General features: G+C 44.0%; 2 protein-coding genes across 3 annotated transcripts in view; both read right to left on the reverse strand.

Annotated features, from left to right (window-relative positions):
* Positions 1-12,105: 12,105 nt before the first annotated feature.
* On the reverse strand, positions 12,106-14,788 carry LOC310801351 (uncharacterized protein; the record flags this gene model as incomplete). Its single annotated transcript, XM_083665345.1, has 6 exons — positions 12,106-12,294; positions 12,617-12,754; positions 13,116-13,342; positions 13,733-13,754; positions 14,041-14,364; positions 14,779-14,788. The coding sequence occupies 6 exons, from the start codon at positions 14,786-14,788 to the stop codon at positions 12,140-12,142; spliced, it is 876 nt and encodes a 291-aa protein (XP_083521471.1). The 3' UTR covers positions 12,106-12,139.
* Positions 14,789-18,614: 3,826 nt separating this feature from the next.
* LOC310800980 (uncharacterized protein) overlaps positions 18,615-22,500 on the reverse strand; it is a 5,564-nt gene continuing 1,678 nt past the window's right edge. For both annotated transcript variants that reach the window (XM_083664884.1, XM_083664885.1), the window contains 4 exons: positions 21,290-21,613; positions 20,392-20,661; positions 19,936-20,037; positions 18,615-19,161 (listed from right to left, as the gene is read on the reverse strand). In XM_083664884.1, coding sequence (XP_083521010.1) covers positions 19,016-19,161; positions 19,936-20,037; positions 20,392-20,661; positions 21,290-21,613 — 842 coding nt within the window. In that variant the 3' untranslated portion in view covers positions 18,615-19,015. The remainder of the gene's footprint in view (positions 19,162-19,935; positions 20,038-20,391; positions 20,662-21,289; positions 21,614-22,500) is intronic.

Here is a 22,500-nt window from a genome sequence, read left to right on the forward strand (position 1 = left end):
CGGCAGAGACGTAAACAATAGATCAATCAAATCAAATGTTCTTCAGATCAAACCAGTGTGAATAAGGTGAAGCCAGCTGTCCAGATGTTACCTGTGCAGGTGAGGAGGTGACAGACTGGGAGGTGAACAGTGGTGTTGCTGCTACTGACGTCATTCTGAACCTGACAGGTGAGCTCTCCTGTCAGATGTGCCTGAACCGTGATGCTGCTGCTGTGACCACATTGGTTGGCTACACTGTCAGTCAATGCCTGGCCAATCAGAGTCCAGCTGAACTTCAGCCCGCCCCCCTGTGAGGAACATGTGACCTGGGTGTCTCCACTGGACAGACAGACGTGAGACAACACTGGGGCTGACACAGGGGCTGACACACACACACACACACACACACACACACACACACACACACACACACACACACACACACACACACACACACACACCATTATTGTACAGTATATATCTTAAAGCAATACAATCTACACAGTACACTTATTAAACTCTCTTGATGCACAGGCATCATAGCAGTCTATAGTAATAGTAGGCGGACCTAAAGACTTGGGGAGGCGTTAAATTGCCACTGTTGGCCAACCCACAGAAAAAAGCAACAGTTTACAATATCAGTAGATAGCAGCGTATAAGGTTAGCTATCTTTTTTTCTGCTCTGAGAGAAGGTGTGGAAACAACAAGCATGTACATTGTCAGCGTGCTGCTGAAACCTCAAACCACACTTGAATACATGAGTTTACCAGGGGCAGTCGCTCAGCTAAACTGTCTTGGTTACTTTTACTAAAGACAAACACCATGTTTTCACATTGCAGTTACATACATGGGGGACTGGGTCATAGTTTGTGGGGACTTGTTGTTGTTGAGGGCCCGTTTCATTTGAAACCTATGAAACCCAGCTACATCTCCCTGTAGGCCTCACCTTCCACATGCACCATGGAGGGGAGGCATTGATATGACTCTATGTCATATTAGAATACTGAGGAGGAGGTTGTGTACCTTGTACCACCAGTCTCATGTTGACACGGTGCAACAACGCTCCATTTCGGGTGTAGGTTTCCAGTAGGTATTCTCCAGAGTCCGTCTCCGTAGAACTGTCAATCCTGAGAGTTCCATTATAGAACACAGAGCGATTCTTCCACTCCTCTGGCAGTGTTCTCCAGTGTTGTCCAGGTTTGAGGTGCAGGACACGGGTTTTGCCTTTTCTCAGTCTGATCTCTTCAGTTGTGTCATCAGTCAGATGTAGAGACACAGATTCTCCCAGAACGGCGTAGCATGGAGGAGGTTCCCTCTCCTCAGAGAACCTGCAGGCTACAGCACTAGCTGAGGAAGTGATCAGAGTCACACTTTACTTTGAGCAAACAGTTATAAAGCGCTCAGAGTATTATAAGACTTGATCAAAGCAGATATGACTGCATTATAATGTCTTATATCATCTCATAATGATTCTGATGTATCATCAGCAGTTTTCCGTCAGTTCTAAACAGACATAAGATATTATGATGTATTATCTCACCTTGTGCTGCTGCTGTCACCAGCAGAACTATAACTATCAGGGAACCCATTTCTCCTTTGCGTCTGGAAACAGAGTAACGGTATATTAGCGTCTTAGAGGGTCACTACCGTCAACACGGTCCACAACTACTCTGACAACAGTTGACGATGATACACTACAAATACACACAGACTTGATAGAGTCACATCATCGTAGGTGACAGACTGACTTTGACACATTTCTGTGCACCAGATTGCACGGTGTGAAAAACTACCACAAATCTCACAGTGAAAGTCATCAAAGCAAACCATGTGCTGTCCTTTGGCAGCCAGCAGAGTAATGTTCTAACCCTAACCCTGTACTAACCCTAAAGACCTCTTCACCCCCACTACCCCCCTGTACTAACCCTAACCCTAAAGACCTCTTCACCCCCACTACCCCCCTGTACTAACCCTAACCCTAACCCTAGAGACCTCTTCACCCCCACTACCCCCCCTGTACTAACCCTAACCCTAACCCTAGAGACCTCTTCACCCCCTCTACCCCCCTGTACTAACCCTAACCCTAAAGACCCCTTCATCCCCACTACCCCCCTGTACTAACCCTAACCCTAACCCTAGAGACCTCTTCACCCCCACTACCCCCCCTGTACTAACCCTAACCCTAGAGACCTCTTCACCCCCTCTACCCCCCTGTACTAACCCTAACCCTAACAACCTCTTCACCCCCACTACCCCCCTGTACTAACCCTAACCCTAACCCTAACAACCTCTTCACCTCCACTACCCCCCTGTACTAACCCTAACCCTAACCCTAGAGACCTCTTCACCTCCACTACCCACCTGTACTAACCCTATCCCTAAACCTAGAGACCTCTTCACCCCAACTACCCCCCTGTACTAACCCTTACCCTAACAACCTCTTCACCCCCACTACCCCCCTGTACTAACCCTAACCCTAACCCTAACCCTAGAGACCTCTTCATCCCCACTACCCCCCTGTACTAACCCTAACCCTAGAGACCTCTTCATCCCCACTACCCCCCTGTACTAACCCTAACCCTAGAGACCTCTTCACCCCCACTACCCCCTGTACTAACCCTAACCCTAACCCTAGAGACCTCTTCACCCCACTACCCCCCTGTACTAACCCTAACCCTAACCCTAGAGACCTCTTCACCCCCACTACCCCTCTGTACTAACCCTAACCCTAACAACCTCTTCACCCCCACTACCCCCCTGTACTAACCCTAACCCTTACCCTAACAACCTCTTCACCCCACTACAACCCTGTACTAACCCTAACCCTAACCCTAGCGACCTCTTCATCCCCACTACCCCCCTGTACTAACCCTAACCCTAACCCTAGAGACCTCTTCACCCCCACTACCCCCCTGTACTAACCCTAACCCTAACCCTAACCCTAGAGACCTCTTCACCCCCACTACCCCCCTGTACTAACCCTAACCCTAACCCTAGAGACCTCTTCACCCCCACTACCCCCCTGTACTAACCCTAACCCTAACCCTAGAAACCTCTTCACCCCCACTACCCCCCTGTACTAACCCTAACCCTAACCCTAGAGACCTCTTCACCCCCACTACCCCCCTGTACTAACCCTAACCCTAACCCTAGAGACCTCTTCACCCCCACTACCCCCCTGTACTAACCCTAACCCTAAAGACCTCTTCACCCCCACTACCCCCCCTGTACTAACCCTAACCCTAACCCTAGAGACCTCTTCACCCCCACTACCCCCCCTGTACTAACCCTAACCCTAACCCTAGAGACCTCTTCACCCCCACTACCCCCCCTGTACTAACCCTAACCCTAGAGACCTCTTCATCCCCACTACCCCCCTGTACTAACCCTAACCCTAGAGACCTCTTCACCCCCACTACCCCCCTGTACTAACCCTAACCCTAACCCTAGAGACCTCTTCACCCCCACTACCCCCCTGTACTAACCCTAACCCTAGAGACCTCTTCACCCCCACTACCCCCCTGTACTAACCCTAACCCTAGAGACCTCTTCACCCCCACTACCCCCCTGTACTAACCCTAACCCTAGAGACCTCTTCACCCCCACTACCCCCCTGTACTAACCCTAACCCTAACCCTAGAGACCCCTTCACCCCCACTACCCCCCCTGTACTAACCCTAACCCTAACCCTAACCCTAACGACCTCTTCACCCCCACTACCCCCCAGTAAAAGTTTCTCTCCTGTTAATATAAAAAAGGAATAAATAAATGTCCTTCTTCTAGCATTGTGACTGCCTATGGCCCTACCCCTAACCCTAACCTTAACCCCTAACCCCTAACCCTAACCCCTAACCCCTAACCTTAATCCCTAACCCCTAACCTTAACCCCTAACCCCTAACCTTAACCCCTAACCCCTAACCTTAACCCCTAACCTCTAACCCCTAACCTCTAACCCCTAACCCCTAACCCCTACCCCTAACCTCTAACCCCTACCCCTAACCCCTAACCCCTAACCTCTAACCCCTAACCCCTAACCCCTACCCCTAACCCATAACCTCTAACCCCTAACCCCTAACCCCTAACCCTGGTCTGAGCATTGATTACTTTATCTTATGATGACTGATATATAGATGATTCACATACTTAAACAAATGCTTTTGTTGTAAGTCTCTTTGGATAAAGGCGTCTGCTAAATGCCATAAATGTAAATGTAAATGTAATGTTCACCTGGCTGTGCTCTTTGGTTCATGTAGTGACACTTTGTTTGAATAGCATTGTTGTTGGGGGCCTCTGTCTAACATGCTGTATGTCACTGTAATCAACGGTGTGTTATTCTTGGTGGCCTACACATTAACAACACACGCTAAGTTCAGTAACATGTGGTGTTTTTCTTTTTTATAAATATAATCCATTGACATAGGAACCATTTCACTAAATTTCACTAAGGAACCAGGTCAAAATGTCAGAATGTCATGTTCTAAGTATTAGATCACCCAATCATGTTCTCATGAGATGAAAAGTATTAGCTCCTGATCTGTCTTCTCTTCATTCTGTTTCACAAACAATTATTGAAAAAAACTATGTTTTGTGTATATATATATATATATATATATATATATATATATATATATATATATATATATATATATTAAAAAAAAGGTGTTTTATTGTAAAAACCAAATCGTAGCTACGGACATTTGTATGTCTGTCATAGAAAACACAACTTAGAAAAGCATATGTTTAGAGTGGGGTTGGGGTTAGGGTTAGGGTTGGGGTTGGGGTCAGCTGAAGTAAATTAAAATAACTATTCAGGGAAAATAAAGGCCTTATGTGCGACCCTTGATTTCTCTCTCAACAGAAAAGGAGATTTTTATTATTTATTTATTTTTTATTATCAGAAGTTGTTACATTTTTAAATAGTGAAATCAAATCACGTCCTGAATTGACTGAAACTGCAGGAGCAGGCCTTAAAGAACCCACGCCCCCCCCCCCACCCCCCAGTCAAAATCAAACATTTTAAATTGAAACTACATCTTTTAAAGGTGCAGCATGTAGTTTTTGTTTGTTGTTGCCCCCACTGGCCACACTGTGAAAACATGCATCTGCTACGTTTTGTAATAGCATCAAACTTATGCATCAAACTGTGCATATACTTGTAAAGACATCAACCGGAACCAGGCACGTAAAGGTCAGTGTCCTACCCGACACCAGATGATAGAAAGGCTGTTAGGATCGATACAGCTCTCTTCACCAACGTTCCTTACCATGTGATATCATTCCTAATGACTACAGTTCCCATTTATCATCATGATTTAAAACCTAAAATCTACATACTGGACCTTCAAGCATGATTTTGCGAAATACATTGATCAAAGGACTAGTCTGGTTGGTTGGGCTCAGTGGATGTGTGTCTGTCTGTTGGACTGGTTGGTTGGGCCCAGTGGATGTGTGTCTGTCTGATGATCTGGTTGGTTGAGCCCAGTGCATGTGTGTCTGTCTGATGATCTGGTTGGTTGGGCCCAGTGGATGTGTGTCTGTCTGATGATCTGGTTGGTTGGGCCCAGTGGATGTGTGTCTGTCTGATGATCTGGTTGGTTGGGCCCAGTGGATGTGTGTCTGTATGATGATCTGGTTGGTTGGGCCCAGTGGATGTGTGTCTGTCCCAGTGGATGTTCAAGCTAATTGTTTTTATCGTCTGCAGTCTGTTTGTGGTTAAAACCTTTGATACAGAGTAGCCTACTGTGTCAGTTCCTCATGCCTTGTCTGTGTATTAGACGGACATGGTTGATTACAGACACTCTGCATTTACACACATCTGAAAAAACAGTTCTGATGCTGTGACTGACAGGATTTATTCACTGTAAAGACAACCTCACAAAACATCTACATATGCAATGCCTCAAGCTACATGCAATATGCGCAACATGCTAATATTATAACAGCATTTTATACTCATTACATTTTAATCATCTTATTGAATCTACTGAACAAGAGAGAATAATGTGTTGGATTCAAGCCAGCTACATCTACATCTCTATCTTGACCTCAACACAGGAAGTTAAGAGACAAACATGAAACCAGAAGTGGGGAGCGACCACCAGTGTCTAACCGACAGTATGTGACAGGCCAAGTTTTCCATTGCTAAGACATGGCTTCAAAAACCTCCCCCTGCTCAAACCGACAAATGTGACACTTTCTTTTTAGCCTAATTCAAATCATAAACAGCAAATTCTTAACTCTTAACTTCTTTGTCTGTGCACCACAGTTTGTGTTGTCATGTCTTTATGCTAATTTGGTACAATGATTCACATAGTTTAATGTTAATCTACGTTTCCCCTCTCTGTCTGTGTGACCAACTGGGTCTGAATCCCAGTCTTCTGTGCACCTCAACACTGTGTTAGCTTGCTGAGCTAAAGCCTTAGCATCACTGTAACTCTGGGAACTAGTCCAAGACTTCAGGTCTCTTGGCAGCCATCTTGATCTGTCCGTACTCTGCAGCTGCAGGCGTCTGCTTCACTGGTCTCTGTCTGTTCTTGACTGTCACATCAGCGTAGACAACACCATCATCACCATCACCTTCATCACCAGCTGATAGAAGGGATGAAGAGGAGAACGTTGCTCAGAACCAACGAACGACAGATCTACATTCTGTCTCAGGTCGACATTAAATGACCCTACTGGTCCCACTTCAAATAAATAACACATTATAAATCATTTATTAACTAATGTCATATAATGTCAATGTCATTATAAATCATACATTAACTAATGTCATATAATGTCAATGTCATTATAAATTATTTATTAACTAATGTCATGCTTTAGCACACCACTGTCTTCCACTCTCAGGGCAGAAAGAATCTGATTGGTTCCTAAAAAGTCAGTGGGCGGAGTTTAACAGATGCACAATTTTTCAAAACATGTCAGAGGTTTGAACTCTGAACTTTGGTATTAAATAAAACTTTGACTAACAAGTTGTCACATTGTCATTATTGTGTTAAAGCAGTCAGACAAGTAGGACAATATCACCAGCTACGGTGTTTCTCCTGACCTGAATTAAAGACTAAAATGTAGCAAGCTAGGTAGGTAGGTAGCTTAGCAGGCAACTGCAGCTACATTCAATGCTAAGCTAATTAGATCAAGCTAACTAGCCAAGCAGATAGCAACCTATAAGCTGCTATTGTTGAAATAATAAATACAGCTAGCTAGCTAGGCTCAGTGTCAAATATACCAGTTAATCAACTCCCACCTGCTTTATTCAAATATGCCAGTATATACATGTATGTTGTCAGAACACCATTTATATAGTACAAATGATGTTGTTGTGTGAAGCATTCCTGACGTCATTAAGCCTTTATTAGTTGTAATTAGTTTAAAGTGGGACCGTCATTCTACCTGGGGTATTGTTTGTGGACCTGAGGTTCTTGTAGAGACGGTGAATACCACAGCACAGTCCCAGCAGCAGCAGGAGAGATCCAGCAGTCACAGCTACTGACACTGTTACAGGGATGCAGGGGAACTGAAACCACATCACTGGAGACACACACACACACACACACACACACACACACACACACACACACACACACTGCTACAGAGGGAAAGAGACATGATAGAAAAAGTAGCTATGGCATAACAGTAAATCAGCTAAATGTACTTCAGATCAAACCAGTGTGAATAAGGTGAAGCCAGCTGTCCAGATGTTACCTGTGCAGGTGAGGAGGTGACAGACTGGGAGGTGAACAGTGGTGTTGCTGCCACTGACGTCATTCTGAACCTGACAGGTGAGCTCTCCTGTCAGATGTGCCTGAACCGTGATGCTGCTGCTGTGACCACATTGGTTGGCTACGCTGTCAGTCAGTGCCTGGCCAATCAGAGTCCAGCTGAACTGCAGCCCGCCCCCCTGTGAGGAACATGTGACCTGGGTGTCTCCACTGGACAGACAGACGTGAGACAACACAGGGGCTGAGACAGGGGCTGACACACACACACACACACACACACACACACACACACACACACACACACACACACACACACACACACAAACATCATGAATGTCTTTGACATGAATGATACCTACATAAAACTCTCTTGGTGCACTGGTTCATAGTGGCCTATTAGAATGCCCCAACACTGGGGAAAGGTTGCATGACATTGATGTAACTCTCTTAAGGATGAAGACAAGGTTCTGTCTTGTACCTTGTATCACCAGTTTTAATTTAACGCAGCGTAAAAATGTCCCATTTCGGTTATGAGTTTCCAGTAGGTATTCTCCAGAGTCCCTCTCTGTAGAACTGTAAATCCTGAGAGTTCCATTATTGCACACAGAGCGATTCTTCCACTCCTCTGGCAGTGTTCTGCAGTCATGTCCAGGTTTGAGGTGCAGGACACGGGTTTTGTTTTTTCTCAGTGTGATCTCTTCAGTTGTGTCATCAGTCAGATGTAGAGACACAGATTCTCCCAGAACAGCGTAGCATGGAGGAGGTTCCCTCTCCTCAGAGAACCTGCAGGCTACAGCACTAGCTGAGGAAGGTAAACAAGTCTTACTGTAAATCCACCTGTGTTAGGTGTCAGTGTTCTGAATACCCAAGCAAAAAAAACGTATATTTAAGTGTCATTAAAATCGATTTAATGTGAACCTCAAATGGAATATACCTCAAATATATTTTTCTATACTTATTGAAAGTATACTTAATTTGTACTGACGATGAACTTCCATATATTTATTGAGAATCTACTTGAATATGGTCCTGTGTGGCTCAGTTGGTAGAGCACGGCGCTAACAATGCTTACGTTGTGGGTTTTATTCCCGCTGGGACCATCTATACTAAAATGTATGCACGCACTGCAATGTAAGTCGCTTTGGATAAAAGCGTCAGCTAAATGGCAGATAATATATTTCTGCTTAATTGTATTTTAGGTATTCTTCCAAAAAGTATACTTGAGATTAAAATGCTATTCATTTGAATCAAATATACTTTTTGAAAGTCTACTTGAATTTAATTTCCTCTCATTTGTAATTAATTATATTTCCAAAAAGTATTCTTGAATTTAACGTCTTATAGTTAGTTATCAAATATACTTACTGAAAATATATTTTAATTTAATTTCTGCTAATTTGTATTTCAGTACATTTCCAAAAAGTATGTACGAATTTAATGATCTTTTATTTTCAATCCAATATACCTCTTGAAAGTATTTTTTTATTAACATTTATTTCACCAGACAGTTGACCTGGTTCAAGGGTCGCTCTGCCCTTTCAGAGCAGCATCTCACCGGCAACAACATCTTATGCTGGTTGAAGCAGTGTTTTTCAGCAGGGTTGGAATGTCATTTGAAAATCTAGAAGGCACATGGTGACAACGGTGCAATTTATTTAATACATTTATTTCACTTCAGAAGAATCTAGAATGTCACGTTCAACCTCACATATATCTTGGTCGTCTTGGGCCATGTTAACCATGTCAACAACAGCTTTGAACAAAAACATTTGCAGAATATCCTGAAAAAATCTCAATAAAAAATCTGAAATGAAGTATGTTTAGAATATAATGTTAATATAATTTTAGTATATATCATGTAATTTACATATTACCCAGCATTCCTATCTGAAATGTAAGTCTTTGTTAACAACAACACTTATAGTTTGGTTTTTATTGGATTCAATGCTCATTTTGAGATTGGATTATGTATGAACAGGGCTACCCTTCAGTTTTGTATACAGTACTTTGATTCCTGCTATCCTTCAATTATGTGTATTAAGTTGCTAACCATAATTATTGTTTATTATTAATATGCTTAAAACCTACTTTTACCTATCTTTTACAATTTTAGTATATTAAATACAACTTTAGTACAATTTAAGATGGATCATTTTAATATCAATATACTTTAGCATATTTCAACTCAAGTACACTAGAAAAATAATACTTAAGTATACTTTAAGTATATACATTTTTAGCTTATATGTGTAGCTAGAACATATTCATTGGAATCACCCGTAGGTTGAACAAGCATCTCTCTCTCTCTCTCTCTCTCTCTCTCTCTCTCTCTCTCTCTCTCTCTCTCTCTCTCTCTCTCTCTCTCTCCAATTCAATTCAATTAAAATATTGCCAAAGCAGACATACAAATAGAAAGTGTAAGTAAATATTAAAACAAGCTGAAAATCTAAAATGTAGTAAAATGACATGGACACATTCACAGCCTCGTAGATGTGGAGTTATGAGCAGTGCTAACCTTGTGCCACCGCTGCTGTCGCCACCACAACTGTTACCATCAGAACTGTTACCACCAGAAAACCCATTTCTGTACAAGAGGAATGAAGGAAGCAAATAGTCTCAAAACACTGTACACACTACAGTAAAATACCATAGCAAAACGTCTTAAAAACACTGTACACACTACTGTAAAAACCATAGCAACAGTCTTAAAACAGTGTACACACTACAGTAAAATACCATAGCAAAAAGTCTTAAAACACTGTACACACTACAGTAAAATACCATAGCAACAGTCTTAAACCACTATACACACGACTGTAAAATACCATAGCAACAGTCAATCATACTACACTACAAATGATAGACAGGCTTATTGAAAATACAACATGCTTATTTAGGGGCCAACTGAGTTGCACTTCTGTCTGCCCAGGGGACAGTATCAGGAAGTCTTCAACTCTTACTAGATGGAATTGAATGGATAAACTATGTTAAACTCAGACTAACAGAATACTGTACATCATTGTAAATGATTTTGATATCAGATTAACTGTCCCGTGTGTTTCTATGTGAAGCCTTCTTTGAGCAGCATCGTTGTTTGGAAGTCAATGCATAAACTCCACCAAAGGCTTTACCTGCATTAAAAGTCATATTTACAGCAGAGGTTCATCTGAGAGATGAAATGAGCAGAAATACTCTCATCAACTCACCAACGTTCAAATGGATGTCCTTCCAAGATGGAAATGCACAACACTCTGTCTATCAGTTTTTAATCTAATTGTTCTCTGAGTGCGAACCACTCCTTTAAAGGATGACGCTCAGCTTAAGCTCACGACACGAAGTAGAGACATGTGACAGCCTTCATTTCCAGACATGAGAGCGTACATCAGAAGATCAAACATGCTTCCTGTCCTTTCTAAAAAAGCCTCTTAGTTGAGTTTCTATAAATAGAAGTTCGGGGCTGGGTTGAGTTCAGTTGAATTTCAGCCATTTTAGGACGTCAATTTAAAAACATAAAACAAATTCGACGATCGCACATTATATTCAATCATTTCTCTATCAACTGAAGTAACAGTTCTGACGCTGAGAGTGACAGGATTTATTCACTGTAAAAACAACCTCACAATACATGATACGGTAGAGACACTAGCTCTGTTTTAGATGCCATGCTCAAGCTACATGCTATATGCACTTTTTTTTTTAAAGGTTTTTTTTTGAGAGGGGCAGTCCCACTCTTATATTTTTCATTTTTATTGGATAGGGATAGTAGAGAAAGACAGGAAAGTAAAGAGGAGAGGGTATGTCAGCAGGGCATGGGCCAGATCGGAACCCATGCCCACATAGGCATATGTGTGCACTGTAGGCCATGGTGCTGGACCACTGGACCACCCCAGGCCATGGTGCTAGACCACTGGACCACCCCAGGCCATGGTGCTAGACCACTGGACCACCCCAGGCCATGGTGGCAGACCACTGGACCACCCCAGGCCATGGTGGCAGACCACTGGACCACCCCAGGCCATGGTGCTGGACCACTGGACCACCCCAGGCCATGGTGCTAGACCACTGGACCACCCCAGGCCATGGTGCTAGACCACTGGACCACCCCAGGCCATGGTGGCAGACCACTGGACCACCCCAGGCCATGGTGCTAGACCACTGGACCACCCCAGGCCATGGTGCTAGACCACTGGACCACCCCAGGCCATGGTGGCAGACCACTGGACCACCCCAGGCCATGGTGCTAGACCACTGGACCACCCCAGGCCATGGTGCTAGACCACTGGACCACTGGACCACTGGACCACTGGACCACCCCAGGCCATGGTGCTAGACCACTGGACCACTGGACCACTGGACCACCCCAGGCCATGGTGCTAGACCACTGGACCACCCCAGGCCATGGTGCTAGACCACTGGACCACCCCAGGCCATGGTGCTAGACCACTGGACCACCCCAGGCCATGGTGCTGGACCACTGGACCACTGGGTCTGAGTCTGAGGACGTTGGCTGGGTCAGCTGGGTCTCTCCTCTCTTCCTGTCCTTGAAGCATTTCACGTCAGTGTACACCACCTGCTGCTGCCCAGGGGCCGCTGGAGAGGAGGCCGAATACAACAAGGAGAATTACGCAACAATACACGATGGCCGTATGTTATGAGACTTTTGTCATGGCGGTGACGAGGTCGTAGCCACAGAGCGAAGCTGAGAACATCGCCACAGCCATGATAACTTGAGTGTATTACTGCTTTTATACAACAGGTTACCAGCATTAAAAAACTCATTCCCAAGCCATCAATTTATGAACAAAACTTAGCAATAGCATTTGAACCTCACCTTGCAGTAATACAGGGTTATATTATGAAAACAAATCAAACATTAGATCTGGATCTGAAATGAATAACTTTATTAATTGACCTGTGGTTTCATTTCTGGTGGTGGTGTTCTTGTAGAGACGGTGAATACCACAGCACAGTCCCAGCAGCAGCAGGAGAGATCCAGCAGTCACAGCTACTGACACTGTTACAGGGATGCAGGGGAACTGAAACCACATCACTGGAGACACACACACACACACACACACACACACACACACACACACACACACGCACACACACGCAGAGACAGACACACACACACACACACACACACACACACACACACACACACGCAGAGACACACACGCACACACGCACACACACACACACACACACTGGAGTATGGAATTGATTGAAAGTGGACATAGGTAAATACACAACAGATCCCTTCTGATCAGCCAACTGATCAATACTATGAGTCACAGCTACATGGGTGTAAACTGTGACACGGCAGAGACGTAAACAATAGATCAATCAAATCAAATGTACTTCAGATCAAACCAGTGTGAATAAGGTGAAGCCAGCTGTCCAGATGTTACCTGTGCAGGTGAGGAGGTGACAGACTGGGAGGTGAACAGTGGTGTTGCTGCTACTGACGTCATTCTGAACCTGACAGGTGAGCTCTCCTGTCAGATGTGCCTGAACCGTGATGCTGCTGCTGTGACCACATTGGTTGGCTACGCTGTCAGTCAGTGCCTGGCCAATCAGAGTCCAGCTGAACTGCAGCCCGCCCCCCTGTGAGGAACATGTGACCAGGGTGTCTCCACTGGACAGACAGACGTGAGACAACACAGGGGCTGACACAGAGGCTGAGACACACACACGCACGCACACACACACACACACACACACACACACACACACACACACACACACACACACACACACACACACACACACACCATTATTGTACAGTATATATCTTAAAGCAATACAATCTACACAGTACACTTATTAAACTCTCTTGATGCACAGGCATCATAGCAGTCTATAGTAATAGTAGGCGGACCTAAAGACTTGGGGAGGCGTTAAATTGCCACTGTTGGCCAACCCACAGAAAAAAGCAACAGTTTACAATATCAGTAGATAGCAGCGTATAAGGTTAGCTATCTTTTTTTCTGCTCTGAGAGAAGGTGTGGAAACAACAAGCATGTACATTGTCAGCGTGCTGCTGAAACCTCAAACCACACTTGAATACATGAGTTTACCAGGGGCAGTCGCTCAGCTAAACTGTCTTGGTTACTTTTACTAAAGACAAACACCATGTTTTCACATTGCAGTTACATACATGGGGGACTGGGTCATAGTTTGTGGGGACTTGTTGTTGTTGAGGGCCCGTTTCATTTGAAACCTATGAAACCCAGCTACATCTCCCTGTAGGCCTCACCTTCCACATGCACCATGGAGGGGAGGCATTGATATGACTCTATGTCATATTAGAATACTGAGGAGGAGGTTGTGTACCTTGTACCACCAGTCTCATGTTGACATGGTGCAACAACGTTCCATTTCGGGTGTAGGTTTCCAGTTGGTATTCTCCAGAGTCCGTCTCCGTAGAACTGTCAATCCTGAGAGTTCCATTATAGAACACAGAGCGATTCTTCCACTCCTCTGGCAGTGTTCTCCAGTGTTGTCCAGGTTTGAGGTGCAGGACACGGGTTTCGTTTTTTCTCAGTCTGATCTCTTCAGTTCTGTCATCAGTCAGATGTAGAGACACAGATTCTCCCAGAACGGCGTAGCATGGAGGAGGTTCCCTCTCCTCAGAGAACCTGCAGGCTACAGCACTAGCTGAGGAAGTGATCAGAGTCACACTTTACTTTGAGCAAACAGTTATAAAGCGCTCAGAGTATTATAAGACTTGATCAAAGCAGATATGACTGCATTATAATGTCTTATATCATCTCATAATGATCCTGAGCTGTCATCAGCCGTTTTCCATCAGTGGAAAAAGGGTCTTGTAAACAGACATAAGATATTATGATGTATTATCTCACCTTGTGCTGCTGCTGTCACCAGCAGAACTATAACTATCAGGGAACCCATTTCTCCTTTGCGTCTGGAAACAGAGTAACGGTATATTAACGTTTTAGAGGGTCACTACCGTCAACACGGTCCACAACTACTCTGACAACAGTTGACGATGATACACTACAAATACACACAGACTTGATAGAGTCACATCATAGTAGGTGACAGACTGACTTTGACACATTTCTGTGCACCAGGTTGCACGGTGTGAAAAACTACCACAAATCTCACAGTGAAAGTCATCAAAGCAAACCATGTGCTGTCCTTTGGCAGCCAGCAGAGTAATGTTCTAACCCTAACCCTAACCCTGTACTAACCCTAAAGACCTCTTCACCCCCACTACCCCCCTGTACTAACCCTAACCCTAAAGACCTCTTCACCCCCACTACCCCCCTGTACTAACCCTAACCCTAACCCTAACAACCTCTTCACCTCCACTACCCCCCTGTACTAACTCTAACCCTAACCCTAGAGACCTCTTCACCCCCACTACCCCCCCTGTACTAACCCTAACCCTAACCCTAGAGACCTCTTCACCCCCTCTACCCCCCTGTACTAACCCTAACCCTAAAGACCCCTTCATCCCCACTACCCCCCTGTACTAACCCTAACCCTAACCCTAGAGACCTCTTCACCCCCACTACCCCCCCTGTACTAACCCTAACCCTAGAGACCTCTTCACCCCCACTACCCCCCTGTACTAACCCTAACCCTAACCCTAACAACCTCTTCACCCCCACTACCCCCCTGTACTAACCCTAACCCTAACCCTAACAACCTCTTCACCTCCACTACCCCCCTGTACTAACCCTAACCCTAAACCTAGAGACCTCTTCACCCCAACTACCCCCCTGTACTAACCCTTACCCTAACAACCTCTTCACCCCCACTACCCCCCTGTACTAACCCTAACCCTAGAGACCTCTTCACCCCACTACCCCCCTGTACTAACCCTAACCCTAGAGACCTCTTCACCCCACTACCCCTCTGTACTAACCCTAACCCTAACCCTAGAGACCTCTTCACCCCCACTACCCCCCTGTACTAACCCTAACCCTAACCCTAGAGACCTCTTCACCCCACTACCCCTCTGTACTAACCCTAACCCTAACCCTAGAAACCTCTTCACCCCCACTACCCCCCTGTACTAACCCTAACCCTAACCCTAACCCTAGAGACCTCTTCACCCCCACTACCCCCCTGTACTAACCCTAACCCTAACCCTAGAGACCTCTTCACCCCCACTACCCCCCTGTACTAACCCTAACCCTAACCCTAGAGACCTCTTCACCCCCACTACCCCCCTGTACTAACCCTAACCCTAGAGACCTCTTCACCCCCACTACCCCCCTGTACTAACCCTAACCCTAACCCTAGAGACCTCTTCACCCCCACTACCCCCCTGTACTAACCCTAACCCTAACCCTAGAGACCTCTTCACCCCCACTACCCCCCTGTACTAACCCTAACCCTAGAGACCTCTTCACCCCCACTACCCCCCTGTACTAACCCTAACCCTAACCCTAGAGACCTCTTCACCCCCACTACCCCCCTGTACTAACCCTAACCCTAACCCTAGAGACCTCTTCACCCCCACTACCCCCCTGTACTAACCCTAACCCTAACCCTAGAGACCTCTTCACCCCCACTACCCCCCTGTACTAACCCTAACCCTAGAGACCTCTTCACCCCCACTACCCCCCAGTAAAAGTTTCTCTCCTGTTAATATAAAAAAGGAATAAATAAATGTCCTTCTTCTAGCATTGTGACTGCCTATGGCCCTACCCCTAACCCCTAACCCTAATCCCTAACCCCTAACCCCTAACCCCTACCCCTAACCCTAACCCCTAACCTTAACCCCTAACCCCTAACCTTAACCCCTAACCCCTAACCCTAACCCCTAACCTCTAACCCCTAACCTCTAACCCCTAACCCCTACCCCTAACCTCTAACCTCTAACCCCTACCCCTAACCCCTAACCCCTAACCTCTAACCCCTAACCCCTAACCCCTACCCCTAACCCATAACCTCTAACCTCTAACCCCTAACCCCTAACCCCTAACCCTGGTCTGAGCATTGATTACTTTATCTTATGATGACTGATATATAGATGATTCACATACTTAAACAAATGCTTTTGTTTTAAGTCTCTTTGGATAAAGGCGTCTGCTAAATGCCAGAAATGTAAATGTAAATGTAATGTTCACCTGGCTGTGCTCTTTGGTTCATGTAGTGACACTTTGTTTGAATAGCATTGTTGTTGGGGGCCTCTGTCTAACATGCTGTATGTCACTGTAATCAACGGTGTGTTATTCTTGGTAGCCTACACATTAACAACACACGCTAAGTTCAGTAACATGTGGTGTTTTTCTTTTTTATAAATATAATCCATTGACATAGGAACCATTTCACTCACAGAGGTCAAAATGTCAGAATGTCATGTTCTAAGTATTAGATCACCCAATCATGTTCTCATGAGATGAAAAGTATTAGCTCCTGATTTGTCTTCTCTTCATTCTGTTTCACAAACAATGATTGAAAAAAACTATGTTTTGTGTATATATATATATATATTAAAAAAAAGGTGTTTTATTGTAAAAACCAAATCGTAGCTACGGACATTTGTATGTCTGTCATGGACATTTGTATGTCTGTCATGGACATTTGTGTGTCTGTCATAGAAAACACAACTTAGAAAAGCATATGTTTAGAGTGGGGTTGGGGTTAGGGTTAGGGTTGGGGTTGGGGTCAGCTGAAGTAAATTAAAATAACTATTCAGGGAAAATAAAGGCCTTATGTGCGACCCTTGATTTCTCTCTCAACAGAAAAGGAGATTTTTATTATTTATTTATTTTTTATTATCAGAAGTTGTTACATTTTTAAATAGTGAAATCAAATCACGTCCTGAATTGACTGAAACTGCAGGAGCAGGCCTTAAAGAACCCACGCCCCCCCCCCAGTCAAAATCAAACATTTTAAATTGAAACTACATCTTTTAAAGGTGCAGCATGTAATTTTTGTTTGTTGTTGCCCCCACTGGCCACACTGTGAAAACATGCATCTGCTACGTTTTGTAATAGCATCAAACTTATGCATCAAACTGTGCATATACTTGTAAAGACATCAACCGGAACCAGGCACGTAAAGGTCAGTGTCCTACCCGACACCAGATGATAGAAAGGCTGTTAGGATCGATACAGCTCTCTTCTCCAACGTTCCTTACCATGTGATATCATTCCTAATGACTACAGTTCCCATTTATCATCATGATTTAAAACCTAAAATCTACATACTGGACCTTCAAGCATGATTTTGCGAAATACATTGATCAAAGGACTAGTCTGGTTGGTTGGGCTCAGTGGATGTGTGTCTGTCTGTTGGACTGGTTGGTTGGGCCCAGTGGATGTGTGTCTGTCTGATGATCTGGTTGGTTGAGCCCAGTGCATGCGTGTCTGTCTGATGATCTGGTTGGTTGGGCCCAGTGGATGTGTGTCTGTCTGATGATCTGGTTGGTTGGGCCCAGTGGATGTGTGTCTGTCTGATGATCTGGTTGGTTGGGCTCAGTGGATGTGTGTCTGTCTGATGATCTGGTTGGTTGGGCCCAGTGGATGTGTGTCTGTCCCAGTGGATGTTCAAGCTAATTGTTTTTATCGTCTGCAGTCTGTTTGTGGTTAAAACCTTTGATACAGAGTAGCCTACTGTGTCAGTTCCTCATGCCTTGTCTGTGTATTAGACGGACATGGTTGATTACAAACACTCTGCATTTACACACATCTGAAAAAACAGTTCTGATGCTGTGACTGACAGGATTTATTCACTGTAAAGACAACCTCACAAAACATCTAGATATGCAATGCCTCAAGCTACATGCTATATGCGCAACATGCTAATATTATAACAGCATTTTATACTCATTACATTTTAATCATCTTAACAATAACATCTTATTGAATCTACTGAACAAGAGAGAATAATGTGTTGGATTCAAGCCAGCTACATCTACATCTCTATCTTGACCTCAACACAGGAAGTTAACAGACAAACATGAAACCAGAAGTGGGGAGCGACCACCAGTGTCTAACCGACAGTATGTGACAGGCCAAGTTTTCCATTGCTATGAAAAAAAACCTCCCCCTGCTCAAAGTCATGACAAATGTGATACTTTCTTTTTAGCCTAATTCAAATCACAAACAGCAAATTCTTAACTCTTAACTTCTTTGTCTGTGCACCACAGTTTGTGTTGTCATGTCTTTATGCTAATTTGGTACAATGATTCACATAGTTTAATGTTAATCTACGTTTCCCCTCTCTGTCTGTGTGACCAACTGGGTCTGAATCCCAGTCTTCTGTGCACCTCAACACTGTGTTAGCTTGCTGAGCTAAAGCCTTAGCATCACTGTAACTCTGGGAACTAGTCCAAGACTTCAGGTCTCTTGGCAGCCATCTTGATCTGTCTGTACTCTGCAGCTGTAAACGTCTGCTTCACTGGTCTCTGTCTGTTCTTGACTGTCACATCAGCGTAGACAACACCATCATCACCATCGCCTTCATCACCAGCTGATAGAAGGGATGAAGAGGAGAACGTTGCTAAGAACCAACGAACGACAGATCTACATTCTGTCTCAGGTCGACATTAAATGACCTTACTGGTCCCACTTCAAATAAATAACACATTATAAATCATATATTAACTAATGTCATATAATGTCAATGTCATTATAAATAATGTATTAACTAATGTCATGCATTAGCACACCACTGTCTTCCACTCTCAGGGCAGAAAGAATCTGATTGGTTCCTAAAAAGTCAGTGGGCGGAGTTTAACAGATGCACAACTTTTCAAAACATGTCAGAGGTTTGAACTCTGAACTTTGGTATTAAATAAAACTTTGACTAACAAGTTGTCACATTGTCATTATTGTGTTAAAGCAGTCAGACAAGTAGGACAATATCACCAGCTACGGTGTTTCTCCTGACCTGAATTAAAGACTAAAATGTAGCAAGCTAGGTAGGTAGGTAGCTTAGCAGGCAACTGCAGCTACATTCAATGCTAAGCTAATTAGATCAAGCTAACTAGCCAAGCCGATAGCAACCTATAAGCTGCTATTGTTGAAATAATAAATACAGCTAGCTAGCTAGGCTCAGTGTCAAATATACCAGTTAATCAACTCCCACCTGCTTTATTCAAATATGCCAGTATGTACATGTATGTTGTCAGAACACCATTTATATAGTACAAATGATGTTGTTGTGTGAAGCATTCCTGACGTCATTAAGCCTTTATTAGTTGTAATTAGTTTAAAGTGGGACCGAATGACCCTATCATTCTACCTGGGGTATTGTTTGTGGACCTGAGGTTCTTGTAGAGACGGTGAATACCACAGCACAGTCCCAGCAGCAGCAGGAGAGATCCAGCAGTCACAGCTACTGACACTGTTACAGGGATGCAGGGGAACTGAAACCACATCACTGGAGACACACACACACACACACACACATACACACACACACACACACACACACACACACACACACACACACACACACACACACACACACACACGCAGAGACAGACACAGAGATAAACACACACACGCACACACGCACACACACACACACACACACACACACACACACACACACACACACACACACACACACACACACACTGCTACGGAGGGAAAGAGACATGATAGAAAAAGTAGCTATGGCATAACAGTAAATAAGCTAAATGTTCTTCAGATCAAACCAGTGTGAATAAGGTGAAGCCAGCTGTCCAGATGTTACCTGTGCAGGTGAGGAGGTGACAGACTGGGAGGTGAACAGTGGTGTTGCTGCTACTGACGTCATTCTGAACCTGACAGGTGAGCTCTCCTGTCAGATGTGCCTGAACCGTGATGCTGCTGCTGTGACCACATTGGTTGGCTACGCTGTCAGTCAGTGCCTGGCCAATCAGAGTCCAGCTGAACTGCAGCACGGCCCCCTGTGAGGAACATGTGACCAGGGTGTCTCCACTGGACAGACAGACGTGAGACAACACTGGGGCTGACACAGGGGCTGACACACACACACACACACACACACACACACACACACACACACACACACACACACACACACACCATTATTGTACAGTATATATCTTAAAGCAATACAATCTACACAGTACACTTATTAAACTCTCTTGATGCACAGGCATCATAGCAGTCTATAGTAATAGTAGGCGGACCTAAAGACTTGGGGACGCGTTAAATTGCCACTGTTGGCCAACCCACAGAAAAAAGCAACAGTTTACAATATCAGTAGATAGCAGCGTATAAGGTTAGCTATCTTTTTTTCTGCTCTGAGAGAAGGTGTGGAAACAACAAGCATGTACATTGTCAGCGTGCTGCTGAAACCTCAAACCACACTTGAATACATGAGTTTACCAGGGGCAGTCGCTCAGCTAAACTGTCTTGGTTACTTTTACTAAAGACAAACACCATGTTTTCACATTGCAGTTACATACATGGGGGACTGGGTCATAGTTTGTGGGGGACTTGTTGTTGTTGAGGGCCCGTTTCATTTGAAACCTATGAAACCCAGCTACATCTCCCTGTAGGCCTCACCTTCCACATGCACCATGGAGGGGAGGCATTGATATGACTCTATGTCATATTAGAATACTGAGGAGGAGGTTGTGTACCTTGTACCACCAGTCTCATGTTGACATGGTGCAACAACGCTCCATTTCGGGTGTAGGTTACCAGTTGGTATTCTCCAGAGTCCGTCTCCGTAGAACTGTGAAACCTGAGAGTTCCATTATTGCACACAGAGCGATTCTTCCACTCCTCTGGCAGTGTTCTGCAGTCATGTCCAGGTTTGAGGTGCAGGACACGGGTTTTGTTTTTTCTCAGTGTGATCTCTTCAGTTGTGTCATCAGTCAGATGTAGAGACACAGATTCTCCCAGAACGGCGTAGCATGGAGGAGGTTCCCTCTCCGCAGAGAACCTGCAGGCTACAGCACTCGCTGAGGAAGGTAAACGAGTCTTACTGTAAATCCACCTGTGTTAGGTGTCAGTGTTCTGAATACCCAAGCAAAAAAAACGTATATTTAAGTGTCATTAAAATCGATTTAATGTGAACCTCAAATGGAATATACCTCAAATATATTAATGTTTTTCTATACTTATTGAAAGTATACTTAATTTGTACTGACGATGAACTTCCATATATTTATTGAGAATCTACTTGAATATGGTCCTCTGTGGCTCAGTTGGTAGAGCACGGCGCTAACAATGCTTACGTTGTGGGTTTTATTCCCGCTGGGACCATATATACTAAAATGTATGTATGCACGCACTGCAATATAAGTCGCTTTGGATAAAAGCGTCAGCTAAATGGCAGATAATATATTTCTGCTTAATTGTATTTTAGGTATTCTTCCAAAAAGTATACTTGAGATTAAAATGCTATTCATTTGAATCAAATATACTTTTTGAAAGTCTACTTGAATTTAATTTCCTCTCATTTGTAATTAATTATATTTCCAAAAAGTATTCTTGAATTTAACGTCTTATAGTTAGTTATCAAATATACTTACTGAAAATATATTTTAATTTAGTTTCTGCTAATTTGTATTTCAGTACATTTCCAAAAAGTATGTACGAATTTAATGATCTTTTATTTTCAATCCAATATACCTCTTGAAAGTATTTTTTTATTAACATTTATTTCACCAGACAGTTGACCTGGTTCAAGGGTCGCTCTGCCCTTTCAGAGCAGCATCTCACCGGCAACAACATCTTATGCTGGTTGAAGCAGTGTTTTTCAGCAGGGTTGGAATGTCATTTGAAAATCTAGAAGGCACATGGTGACAACGGTGCAATTTATTTAATACATTTATTTCACTTCAGA

This window comes from Argentina silus (assembly GCF_951799395.1).
Source record: "Argentina silus genome assembly, chromosome: 2".
Lineage (NCBI taxonomy): Eukaryota > Metazoa > Chordata > Actinopteri > Argentiniformes > Argentinidae > Argentina > Argentina silus.